The sequence below is a fragment of the Pectinophora gossypiella genome, chromosome 6, assembly GCF_024362695.1.
Source record: "Pectinophora gossypiella chromosome 6, ilPecGoss1.1, whole genome shotgun sequence".
Classification (NCBI taxonomy): Eukaryota; Metazoa; Arthropoda; class Insecta; order Lepidoptera; family Gelechiidae; genus Pectinophora; species Pectinophora gossypiella.
Genome location: NC_065409.1, coordinates 7,877,027 through 7,890,177, shown reverse-complemented (window position 1 = coordinate 7,890,177; position 13,151 = coordinate 7,877,027). Strand labels below are relative to the sequence as shown.

The following is a 13,151-nucleotide window of genomic DNA, read 5'->3' as shown; positions in this document are numbered from 1 at the left end:
TTATTTCGTCGTCTTCTGCCGCTTAGATCGTAAAGTCGACGATCGAACTCTCCAAACCAAAGTTCGAGGTAATTATTGACCCCCCAACGCCCTTGACATGGCTCGTTATAATCCCCTTTTCTGTCGACACAGACTTGCGCTCTAAGATCCCCACAAAACTCTCCACTTATTCCTAATTTATTTCCAGAGTAAAGCCTTTGATGAGCAGTCTTCGTGAAGCCAGCACGCTGATGGAGCTGGACAGAGATGAGAGGAAGCTGGAGGTGTTCTTGAGCTTCCACCGCTCCACACTCACCGCGGCCGACCTCAAGATATTTCTGCCGTTCACCATCAACCTCGACCCTTATATCAAGAAGGTTATCAAAGGTAATTAACAGAAACGGCAAATATCTTACTTATTAAGCATAGGGGACAAGCTATCATTTTATAAAAGCTACTCAGCTGTTTGAATCCTTTTAGTTCGAAGAAAAGAATTTCGCATTTGTATACTAGCTTGCTCATGTTGACATCCAGTAGTGGATCGAGTTTATGCTAGGTCTCTAGGCCTCCTGTAAAGCCCGCATACTTATCCTCGCTGGTTGTCCGTTTGTTTGACCTGTGGCTTGCTAAATCGCCTATAAGGCCTATGAATATTAATTAAACTTCAATCAATTTATGTTACAATTACATATCACATTATTACTATTGTATCTTATTCCTCATTATAACGATTGTCAGAGGAGCAGCTACAGTCCGGCATAGAGGAGGACCTGGGTGCCAGCGGCGCGGCCGGCCTGCCCTGGGGCACGCCACAGCACCCGAGACAGGCACACTCCAAACTCTTCCAGAGGAAACACGTAAGTTACTAAAATATGCGCCCTGTTAGAAATTAGACATATATTAGAAAAATACCGAAGGGAAATTAGCCCAATAGGGTACTTTCCAACTAGTCAAAGCAGTTACTTTTTACTAAACCTCAAAACACGAAATAACTATGGAATTTGTATGAAAAAAGCACCTAGTGACGTCATAGAAAAACGTGACTAAGTGTCATACTTATTACATTTTTCATTATTAAAATTCATAAATAAGTTAAATAGAAAAGGGAAAACGTTTTTTGTCGTCTTTAGATTTGTTTTTATTTAGTAATCAGAGTTTTATAATTTATCTTTGACCTAGGAAATTACCCAATTACAAGTTAATACCTCCGAAAACACAATACTTGGGTTTGTCTAGAGTGTAGACAAAATTCAATGGTTTTAGAGCCTGGTCTTACGACATAAGTTATGCGTTCTTTGAACTATTCAAACGCCTTAGCGGTTCAGATAATGAAGATTTTATATTTCCCAGCGAGTGTCTCCTCCGAACCAGTCGGCGGCTCCCGCGGTGGCCGCACCACCCATGTGGGTGGGGTGGGGCAACACGGGCGCAGGCTTCATGCCGCCTCTGCCATACCCCGCGCCCTCCATGCCCGGGTACCCGGCCCCGTCTATGCCGCTCCAACCGCCCGCTACCAACCCACATCATACTCTCAAGGCTGCCTTCCCTGGACTGGTGAGTTCATTTATACGTACATAAAACAAATTCTTAATATGAATTTTATTTGGTAGAGTTACAGGACGCCAGAAGATAAGCGACTAGTCAATTGATTTTCTCCAGGTCTATTTTTTAACGGCGCACCATTTCACAGTTTTCTGTGAAATGCCCATTACCCCGGCCCCAGAGTCTTTCTAAAATGTTCACCCGATTTTATACAAAGTAAAATAGTTTAAATAAACAAATAATGGCCCCGATTCCTGTAGACACCGCCTAATTTTATTTTAAGTTATATCCGTCATTTTCATATCCGTCGAAAAGGAAAGGGACGGATGATTCACAGCTCTTAATTTTAGGAAGAATGAGTAAATGAATGAATAACCCGGGCGAATCAAAAGGTACCTCGCTGGTATGCAATCCGTTTGACGTGCTGTCTACTTAACTGTGACGGGTTATTAACGGATGTAAAATTTTTAGACGGTTGGTTTAGATTTGTGCTTAAAATTGACGTGTGTTCCATAAATTTTATGCTTGTCGATTACCCGTCCCTTTCCTTTTCGGCGGATAAGAAAATGACAGATATAACTTAAAATAAAATTAGATGGTATTTACAGGAATTAGCACCATTATATTATTAAGTTTTCTGCGCACGCGCACATGGTTTCACTATGGGTGAGGACCTTACCAAGATGAAATAATAACGCTTAGACAAACATAGTAAAAAACGGAGATATAATTGTCCTTTCTGTTGTCCTTGCTTCCTTTGTAATAAGAATATTGATGTTTATTGTAATTCGGCCAGGGTGACGTAACCGGCGCGCGGCTGTCGACGATGAGCGTGGAGCGCGTGTGCAGCACGGTGCGCGCGGCGCTGGGCGCGGGCGGCGCGGGCGCGGCCGCGGCGCTGCTGCAGCACCGCGTCAGCGGGCTGGCGCTCTCCGTGTGCCGCCTCGCCGACCTCAAGCCGGTACCACGCCGCATTGCCTAACCCGCGCTTTGCTCGCGTTTCCATACGAATGTGTGCGAAAGCGATAACATAAACCCTACCTTTCAAGTACTATAAGAGCGCCTAGATTAGGTGTCAGATGGTCACCGTAAACCAACATTCGTACGTAAACGTACGTATCCAAAGTAAGAAGAGTGGCGGAAACTAAATGGTGAATTGGTTAGTCAGAGCCATTGTATTATTGTCCCCAAACAATAAATGTAGGTGTGGCGGCAGGGACAGTATGCCATGCTTCATACAAAAACCTTCTCATCCCTTTTACAAGTGCAACAAATAAATTAAAAAATATATATTTCTTTATTCTTCTTCTTGATGAACATTTACGAACGTTTTTTTTTTCTTATACAGATCTTAGACTTGCCATTTGGTGATTGGGAGCTGTTCCAACTACTCATCACGAACTTACGTGAGCTAGAAGCGAACATGCCAAACGCGCCCGCTGTAAACGGTATGATTCACTTTATTTTTCATTCCAAACTACATAGTTTGTACGTACATCCTATAATCGTTATCAAGATGGGTAGATAGATACACATGTCATTATAGGAAATTACTTTGGCGACTTCAGTATAAATACATATTGTTTCTCTGTGTTTGATGATGATTTATGTTTACTTTATGATGATTACTTTACACTATGATGATGATGATACCTTTTTACCTCTCACTAATATTATAAATATGTGAAATAATTGTGAGTGTACTTATAGGAAGTAATCTCTTCAAATTCTGAACCGATTTCGTATATTCTTTCACCGATAAAAAGCTACATTATTCAAAGTGCTAGGCTTTATAATGATAACCGAATTCGACGCGCACGTTGTCACGGAGAAAGGAAATGGAACGAGTTTGGAATAAATCTAAATGTTTAAATGAAAAAAAAAAACATGTTTCTTAACTACTATGTTTGGACATCCCGGACTTATTTGGTTAAAGTCTATGTTTCTTGTTTAGTGATACCTGAGAAGACGGTGGAGAGTGAACCAGATGCCGTTAAGCCACGTCCCGTCATCGAGCATCAGCGTAGCCGACCATCCAACGTTGAAAAACAGGTAATAACTATTCAACCTGTAACCAAACGAGAAGCTCTATTGACTAATTCTAACATATATCGCAATCCTGACCTCTGCGGTATGTAATCCTATAAAGTGAACCCCAATTTTGAAAATTTAACCAGTTACAAATTAGGATAAAAACTGCCTATTCTCCCATCAGGTGTCGCTATTGTTGAGTGTTCTTAAATTTTGACACTATAACGACTATAACCCTTTTTTTATAAAAAAGAAAACTTTCAGCTATCATTCCGTTAATTGCTTTCTTTACTTTTCTTCTTTCTCAAAAATTAAAAATATGTTCAAATAACGCAAAAAATATAACCGTACAAATGTTCATATGAGAATATGAACTAAAAATCTATCTACCATTCCTATCCCCAATATAATAAGTCATATTCTTGTAAAAATACTATCACACTAATTTGTTCAATACACATTTTGCAGCCATATGCGGAATATCAGGTGATTACTAGTAGTGTGAGATATTATATGTGCCCGTGCCCGTGTGGTAGTTGCTTGCACTTTCATTTCTATTAAATTGGCACTTAAATGTTATTGGAGCAAAATTTTAAAATAAATATTTTTTATTTCACTCTTGGCGTCATAATGCACTTTTAAAATAAAAGACACAGGGCATCGATCCGCGAGTTATTTGTAACTGGTCGGTAGTCACTTTCACAATTTTAAATGCATGCTTATGGATGATATGTGCCACGATTTCTGGAATCCCATTAGCTTAGGTAATTTGGAAATCAATGAAATACGAGCTTCAAGAAAATGACGCCCAAACGAAAACATTGTTCAGTAAATTTCAAATTAACTCGTGTTTGTGCACCCAGGTAACCCTGGAGGAGCAAATGATATGCGGCGCGCTGCAAACGCTAAACGAGGAGGCGATGGAGGACGTGATGCAGTCGGAGCCCCCCTCCCACCCAGGTGAGCTCCACACCATCAGCGAGCTGCCCCCTGCCCCACACAGTGACTCCCACACCGACTCCCCCACCTCTCTCCCGTGTACCCCCGACCCCCAGCTGACTCCCGAGCCCGAGCGCCGCGACCACGTCGTTCTCAACCTCGCCGACGATGTCTTCTCGTGACCACGCCCGCAATACTGGTCCACGAGACACGCTTAGCTTCGGGATGCATGTCGGGTTGTTAATGGCATGCATATTGATACAAGTTGGTGTGACCGTTTTGTAAGTAGACTTGAGATAAGTATAAGTAAGTCACAAGGCTGCAAAATATCGTTACTCGTACTCGTTCCCAACAGGTAAAACTCTGTAACTCATTTAAATATTGCTTCTACTCCTTACAAGCTGAGTACCACGATCACGCCAGCTTTTATCATAATAAACACACGAAACGTGCGCATGCCATGAATTATAACACACAGTAGAAATCATATTCACATGCCATAGAGATATCAAAATTTAATGTTGTTACTGTAGTTGAAAAACCGTATCTCGCAATGTTTTTTAACGCAATTCGGTTGTATTTTTTTGTTTGCATTGTACAAAGTAATAGTACAAATGGTAAATTGTATAACAATTTTTTGGAAGCCTTATTATGCAGTAGGAAATGTAAGAAGATTCATCCTATCACGTGCTTCCAGCAACGCCTAATGCTTGCAAATTGTGATACTTTTGTTTCAATATTTGGTAGGTATTTACAGTGCCTAATATAACTATTATTTATAATTATTATGATTGTCATTTTAAAGTAGATAGATTGTTTTAATTTCTTTCGCGTTAAATTCAACTTTAAAATAGAATTCCAAAAGATCTCTCACAGTATTACGAGATATATTTTAGTATTAATATACATATTTTAAATTATTCCTGTATTAATACGTACTTAAAATATTTGCCATATTTTTCCAAAATTTAATGTTGTAATTCCAAGAATAGCATTCCCAATATTGATGTAATTTTGTACTTTTAAGTGTTATTGTATCGCACAGCATGTAGTGTAGTGCTCTATACATATAGTTACATATCCACGTGCCTAGAGGCTCGCTAGTATTTAATGTAGGTTTCCGATCGATTGTGTACTTGGTCGTCGTCCATGGTTTAGGTACTTACATGTAACGCACTCTATTTCTGATCAGTTATATGTGGAAATGCAGGAATGTCGTTGTATGAAGTTAGGTCAGTAATCGTTTCCTATTAACTGTCGAATGTTTACACGATTTGATCGAAATAAATATACAATGTTACACGACGTTGTTTGATTTCAACCCAGCCCCAGCACTATTCCAGCTCCGTAGGTGCGAGGCGCGGCAGCGGCGCCGCCACTAGCAGGTGATGTTGCGTTCCTCCCCCGCCCCCCGCCCTCCCCGCTCCTGCCCCGCGCCCCCTCGCCCGCCTGACCGCCGTATGCCGTGTGTTGCAGGCGAGGAGGACGAGCTGCAGCTGCAGCCGCGGCCGCATAGCGCCGCCGCGTCACCGAGCGGCTCTCCGCGCGCGGCGCGGCGCGACCCCTCCATCCTCAAGCGCGACGGTGGCGGCTCGTTCCGCGCGCGCCGCGTCGCCGGCGACCCGCCCGCCGTCACCTTCAACGTCGAGAACGAGGAGGACTCCGACGACGACGGCCACATCACGTTCAGCGCGCGGCCGCGGCCCGCGCCCGCCGTGCACTACCGGGCGCCCCCCGCCGCCCGCGCTCATCCACCGCCGCCGCGCGACCGGCCCTCCTCGCTGCTCGTCGCGCCCGACGATGCCCCCGATTGCCGCCTCTCCGTCCGCTCCAAGTCCGTCGAGGATTCCACGAAGACGGGCTCGCCGATAATCGATCTGAAGTTAAAGAACCTGCGGAAGACTGCCGAGATCCTCAAGAAGGTGAGCTCGGCGGAGCGGCTGTCGCGGCTGAAGGATAAGATAATGCGCGGCGGCGGGTCACGCGACCGCAGCCCGGCACGGGAGGAGAGCAGCGACGACGAGTCGGCGCCCCTCGTGTCGGCGCCGGCGGGATCCGCGGGCCGCGGCGGCGGCTCATCCCCGCCCGACGCCGCACCGCGCTCTCCGCCCGGGGAACGCGCCCACGAGCTCGGCATCGAGTGCGGTGACCGCAGCCTGCAGGACATCACCACCAGCACGGATTTTTCTCCGCGGTCGGATCTCACCGACCTAGAGTCCCCTCGGGCGGCAGATTTCGACCTACTCCCGGAGAGGAAGAACGAGGAGGAACGCGAGACGGGGCACGTGCGCATGGAGCGTGTGGAGAGTGACGCGTCCGTGTCCAACATGGTGGAGCCGTACAACATGCGGCTACTGTCGCGCGGCGCGTCGGACGCGCGCTCGCTGTGGCGGCAGGACGCGCTCGACGCGGGCCCGCCCTGGCCCTGGGAGGAGCCAGACTCCGCGGTGTGACTCCACGTGCACGCACGAACGCACCTAACGCCGGAATTATTTGTTGTTCTACACTAACGTAGAATGCATTTTGACCTCATCGACCACTAGGCGAGTCGTTAAAGGCAATTTTTGCTTCAAAAAAATAATGATCTTAAACATTGTTCGTAGATGTAGAAAAGTACTTAATTTCACAAATGAAGACAACAAGAATTGCATTTAAACTTATGGTATGACCACAATTGTGATATTACAATTTAACCTTAAGTATATGGAAATATATTCATCCTGAATAAAGCTTATTCAGTTGTTTTAATTATATTAGTATTATTTCCCGAAATGAATCTCAATGGCGACACAAACAGTCTCGGGGCGGTACCCGAAAAAAAAACGTGTCAACGGATGAATACAAACTGGTGCTGAGCCTGTCTTGCAGCGAGGGACTGGAAAGGAAATAACAATAATTAAAAAAAAATTAAGTTATAATAAATTTATATTTATCAACATCCACAGCTAACTGAAATATATTATTATTGAATGATTGGATAATATCAATAAGTGTGGCAAGTAAATCACGTATTACTATTGATATAAACTACGATTGCACTGCAATAGGATAAGTAAGTTTACAACTACTCCATTTTGAGAGTTTAGATAAGGAACTAATAAAAATAGTAAAAAACCTAAAAAAAATAAAAATCTATTAGCTTCAGATTTAAAATATAACTTTAAAAAATTAAGATTTTATATCAACAAAAAATAGTTTCTCCCCGAGATTGCTACCTGTATCAAAGTCTACGTATACTATCTACATTTTCCAAGATATACATATAATTAAATTTACAAGAGATACATTATCCGATCGTGATGTGCACTAAATTATAACATCTCATAACCAACTTTTTAGTTGTTGAAGGAATATTATATACACTAGTGATTCATAATATTCATATAATTGAAAATTGCAATCAAAACATAATCCCTCCACACATAGGTGAAGCCTTTGTGCAATATATAAATAAACGATTCTACTTATTCGAACATCACAATTTATTTTAATGAAATAAATACTTAATAATCTCCAGTTGGTGCGCCAATTAATCAACTTCAACACTATAATAACCACAGCACAAAGAATAGTTCTTCATATTTACATTAGTTAAAAATAAGAGTTAATTTCATTCAAATGCTCAATTTGAAGATTGGCTCAAAAGGGTTTTATACGTGGAAACAACTACTATCTTACGTCGAAGATTAAATAACTTGTATTTTAGTAAAATTATTAGTGTTACTCTCGATAGATTTGTCGGGAGGGTCCGGAGTATCGGTGGTTTCTTTTCTGTTGTCTTCGTCGAGCTGGTCTATCGCGTCCTCGGCATCGGAGGCTGCTCGCCGCTCGTCGCCGGCGGCGGCGGCGGGCGCCGTGAGCGCGCTCCACCAGCCCGACAGTGCGCCGCGCGCCTGCGACAGCGCGCCGCCCACCGCGCGGGACGTGGTCGCCACTGCCCGCCCCGTGCTGGCCACCGCCGCCGTCACTTTCCTGCCTCCTTCAGTTGTCGACATGGTACTACAAATAGTATTGTCGTAATCAGTAAAATAAAATTTGCAACAAATATTGACATATAATAATTCGCTGCAAGGTGACAGATTACAAGCCCACTGCCGTAAAATGCACCCATCAGTTTCTGGAAAGGATTATAGTACATTTAGCTACATTTTAGTAAATTATAAATCTTTTACTCACTGAGTGAACTTTAATTTCATGTCAGCGACTGATAGCTGTCCAGAAAATGGATGAATGGGCGCAAGATTTGTGAAAGCCTCTATATCGCCATTGTTAGTAGTTTTCAACCACTGTTGGTAAGCAGGAGTACACTTTAATGCTACCATAAATTGAGCATTATATGAATCAATTTCTCGACTTCCCTCTGAAAGAAACAAAATAGCATATAAACCAATTTTAGAAAATATAAAGAACAATGTTTCCATATCCTAACTTCAATAATTACCTGGAAGCAGGGAAGTTCTTAAAAGATAAATTAAGTAGCTTGCAAACTGGTCACGAATCCAGGCGTCACCTTGCGTGGAGGCATGCCGCACCACATGATCAGCAAAACGCAGGTCTTCTGTGCTAAGGGTTAGCTGCCTTCTAAGCATCAAATCACCTGTCTCTATCCTCATTTCATTTAACTCTACAAGTACATCAAATAATTGCCTCTTTTGCTTAAATAATACATTAGATGCCCCAACAACAAATCCTTCTACCGCTGAATCTGATAATATGTCTAAATATTGTAGTGACAGGTATGGTAGACATAAGTAACCATCTTCAAACAATGGCAGTGGGAACCCACACTCAGCTTGATCAATCTGACCTGTCAAATTGTATAAACCATCAACACTCATATCTCTGGCCATTGTTGGGCTTAACTGAGCTTCAACAGGTGCTTTTTGTGGTTTATACTTCTCACCAACACTGTGACATTTCTCTCTACTCACAAAATCTATTTTGTCTGAACCATCTCCAATTGTAGCTTCTTCAAAACTTTGGCCACTTATTTGATCTTTCTCTTCCTCCATATTTCCTGACTCTTTAACTGTGAGCTCTTCTGTCTCCTCAGACTGGCAGGTCCCATTTATGTATGGCTCATCACCTTCTTTAGCAGCATCACCAATGTCTTGTAATTTATTATCTGGTATTTCAGCAACAGGTGAAAGAGGCCTGGACAACCTGTAAAGGTTGTAAAAGTTGGATACTTTTTTATTTGTGTTCTTGATTTTCGCAGGTTAATTATAAATAGGGGATTTCATAATACTAATCGTGAGATGCCGGAAACCCGCCCTAAGCACCTTAGGGCATATTATACAATCTCCAAAGCATGGTTTGGAGAAGCAGATCATTGTTGGGCAAATGGGTGGTAGATCTGCTCCTATGAGGTGGTGTGACACTCTGAAGAAGACACTGGGCAGCAGAATGTATAGAGTGGTCCACACAGCATATAGCCATAATGATTGGAATACCATAACATGTGGTTGTGATCCTCAGCAGTGAGGGAACGACGAAAAAGAGAATACTTATTTACACTAAAAATGATTCATTGATAAAGACACTTACGTAACATTTGCAGCTCTAGATAAGCCATGTTCTAAGCATCGAGGTAGTAAGGACACAAGAGTTAACAGAGCAGCAGACAAAGTCCCTGCTGGAGACCCATAAATTAAAACCTTTCGTCTCAACAATAAAAGCTTGAACAGCAGCAGAGCTTTGTGCTTCCAATTTTCCACTAATCTCTGAACAGACAGCCCTGCAATAAATAAAGGAATAACTTATTAATTTGTCACACTGAACATAAATACACTTCTCATCAAAAAAATCGAAACACTTCCGTTTTCATTGTTTCTGTCCGAATTTAACACAAAAAAGAATTCATACGATGAAAAAAAATACATAAATGTATAGCTGGCAGTTTGGCCATTACAGTAATAAGCGAAAATTCTAAATTCAAAATTAGAATTTCATTTGTTTATCTTATAAACGAAATGAATCACTGTTTTGAGACAAATGTGTGTTTAGGGTTGGAGTAAATTTAGCGTTTAAAAACTAAAAATTGGCGCCTATCCTTAAAGTTTGTTTTTTATTTCAATACTGTGACTTTGGGACGTCTGAAAAATGGTTTTTTTTCTAAAACGTATGGATACTTCGCCCACAGAAGCCGCCCAAGTTGTGGCATTGCTGGATTCTGGCCTTAGTCAGCGTGTTGTGGCTGCAAGACTGCATCTAAGCCTGTCATCTGTTCATAGAGTCTATAAACGTTATCGGGAGACTGGTTTGTTCACGCGCCGTTCAGGATCTGGCAGGAATCGGGTCACTTCTGAGCGAGATGATCGATTTATTGTAACAACTTCTTTAAGAAATCGACGCCTTAACGCTTTTCAACTGCAGCAGCGGCTTCGTGTTGTACGAAGGGTGGCTGTAAGTGACTCTACAATTAGAAGAAGGTTGAAGGATCGTGGACTGGTACCGCATAAGCCAGCAAATGGGCCGAAATTAACTGCAGACGATCGAAGAGCGCGCCTTAACTTTGCACGTGAGCACCTAAATTGGTCATACCTACAGTGGAGCAAAGTTCTCTTTTCTGATGAGTGTAAAATTATGCTGTATGGTAACGACGGAAGGAACAAGGTCTACAGAAGAGACGGAGAACGCTATGCACAATGCTGCATTGAAGAAAAGGTCAGCTATGGTGGCGGTTCTGTAGGTATGACCAATTTAGGTGCTCACGTGCAAAGTTAAGGCGCGCTCTTCGATGGTCTGCAGTTAATTTCGGCCCATTTGCTGGCTTATGCGGTACCAGTCCACGATCCTTCAACCTTCTTCTAATTGTAGAGTCACTTACAGCCACCCTTCGTACAACACGAAGCCGCTGCTGCAGTTGAAAAGTGTTAAGGCGTCGATTTCTTAAAGAAGTTGTTACAATAAATCGATCATCTCGCTCAGAAGTGACCCGATTCCTGCCAGATCCTGAACGGCGCGTGAACAAACCAGTCTCCCGATAACGTTTATAGACTCTATGAACAGATGACAGGCTTAGATGCAGTCTTGCAGCCACAACACGCTGACTAAGGCCAGAATCCAGCAATGCCACAACTTGGGCGGCTTCTGTGGGCGAAGTATCCATACGTTTTAGAAAAAAAACCTTTTTTCAGACGTCCCAAAGTCACAGTATTGAAATAAAAAACAAAAAGTTTAAGGATAGGCGCCAATTTTTAGTTTTTAAACGCTAAATGTACTCCAATCCTAAACACACATTTGTCTCAAAACAGTGATTCATTTCGTTTATAAGATAAACAAATGAAATTCTAATTTTGAATTTAGAATTTTCGCTTATTACTGTAATGGCCAAACTGCCAGCTATACATTTATGTATTTTTTTTCATCGTATGAATTCTTTTTTGTGTTAAATTCGGACAGAAACAATGAAAACGGAAGTGTTTCGATTTTTTTGATGAGAAGTGTATATGGTATGATTAGATTACTTACTTGGTATGAGTCATACTATAGATAAATTTAGAATGAAACTAAGCTTTACCTTCAAGGGTCTGGTCTATTTGAACAGGACAGCTATTGAGATGCTTATAAGCATCTTCCAAGAGTTTAGTTTGTGAGAAATCCCCTTGAAGAAACCAGGCACGCACCACCAGTTCCATCTTTACAGCCAGCCGCCCAAATAGAGGATAGCGACATATAACACACACACTCTTCTGAACTGAACTCCGAGTCATATCTTCTGTCTTTTGAAGTACTTGCTGAAATTTAAAGCAAAATGACTAGCTATAATAAAAGAACTACAAATATGAACATGGACAGTTGCACTTACACATAGTTATGAATTTAGACGAAGTAGGAGATAAACATATAAATGCAGATAGGTACATTTAAAATAACAAACCTCTACCGGAATTTGTCTAAAGCATGATATTCCGTAAACTGTATGTGCAGGTTCTGTTAGACCAGGTAAATTGAAGTATATTGTGTCTGAGAGATAGTTATGTGAGCCATCTGGAAGAGCTAGGGCAGGCAAATGTCGCCACACCGCCGGTAGCTCTGTAGGGCACCCGGGTACTAATTCTGGATAGCAATGTTCTACCTGAAATGACGAAAAATCATTTTAATGACAATGTATTCATAGATCGTCAACTTGAAGTTCGTCGGCTTATCTAAGCATTATTATAAACAATTCACGGTATTGTTGCAATTTAGAGCCACCTCAGTAAAGATTTATAATAAAAATACATTATCGATTGGTGAATATGTGACGCCTACCACCTACCTGGCATCCTTTCTTGTGATGGAAGCCTACCACAATAATATTTAGAACTGGATCGCTTATAAAAGACATGATAAACGGTTCTTTACTTATTAATTAAATTTTAAATACATATAAGTTGGAGAAATAAATGTCCATGACGAATAAATAAATACAATTCACGTCATTGTATTTTGCGACCAAACCAAACGTCAAATTTGAATGAATGACGGACGAACAGTGATGAATGAAGTAGTCGACAATGAATGAATGAATTTGATCAAGTAAGGTCAATGAGACCACAGACTAGGTAGTTTTATTTTATTCTAGGTTTGGCTTTACTCTCCGCCTTTCCAAAAAATTATATGCAAAATGCATTATAAAATGAAAATATACTTACGTATAAAGAAAATATTGAACA

General features: G+C 41.7%; 2 protein-coding genes across 9 annotated transcripts in view; one reads left to right on the top strand and one right to left on the bottom strand.

Annotated features, from left to right (window-relative positions):
- Positions 1–7,225, top strand: part of LOC126367671 (kinase D-interacting substrate of 220 kDa B) — a 44,500-nt gene extending 37,275 nt beyond the window's left edge. For all 8 annotated transcript variants that reach the window (XM_050011306.1, XM_050011301.1, XM_050011302.1 and 5 more), the window contains exons 19-26: positions 188–366; positions 718–836; positions 1,330–1,533; positions 2,318–2,482; positions 2,870–2,969; positions 3,476–3,573; positions 4,416–4,512; positions 5,968–7,225. In XM_050011306.1, coding sequence (XP_049867263.1) covers positions 188–366; positions 718–836; positions 1,330–1,533; positions 2,318–2,482; positions 2,870–2,969; positions 3,476–3,573; positions 4,416–4,512; positions 5,968–6,944 — 1,939 coding nt within the window. In that variant the 3' untranslated portion in view covers positions 6,945–7,225. The remainder of the gene's footprint in view (positions 1–187; positions 367–717; positions 837–1,329; positions 1,534–2,317; positions 2,483–2,869; positions 2,970–3,475; positions 3,574–4,415; positions 4,513–5,967) is intronic.
- Positions 7,226–7,398: 173 nt separating this feature from the next.
- Positions 7,399–12,963, bottom strand: LOC126367674 (late secretory pathway protein AVL9 homolog). Its single transcript, XM_050011317.1, has 7 exons — positions 12,755–12,963; positions 12,374–12,571; positions 12,014–12,230; positions 10,039–10,228; positions 8,933–9,654; positions 8,668–8,851; positions 7,399–8,490 (listed from the first exon to the last, which is right to left on the bottom strand). Exons 1-7 carry the CDS (start codon positions 12,821–12,823, stop codon positions 8,178–8,180), a joined length of 1,893 nt encoding a protein of 630 aa, XP_049867274.1. The 5' UTR covers positions 12,824–12,963; the 3' UTR covers positions 7,399–8,177.
- Between the last annotated feature and the right edge of the window lie 188 nt (positions 12,964–13,151).

Bases quoted from the DNA above. Each gene is read 5' to 3' on its own strand.
- LOC126367674 (XM_050011317.1), bottom strand. From the start codon at position 12,823: ATGTCTTTTATAAGCGATCCAGTTCTAAATATTATTGTGGTAGGCTTC. The intron at 12,572-12,754 runs GTAGGTGGTAGG...TCGTCATTTCAG, and splicing joins ATCACAAGAAAGGATGCCAG to GTAGAACATTGCTATCCAGA. The intron at 12,231-12,373 runs GTTTGTTATTTT...TTTAAATTTCAG, and splicing joins TTAGACAAATTCCGGTAGAG to CAAGTACTTCAAAAGACAGA.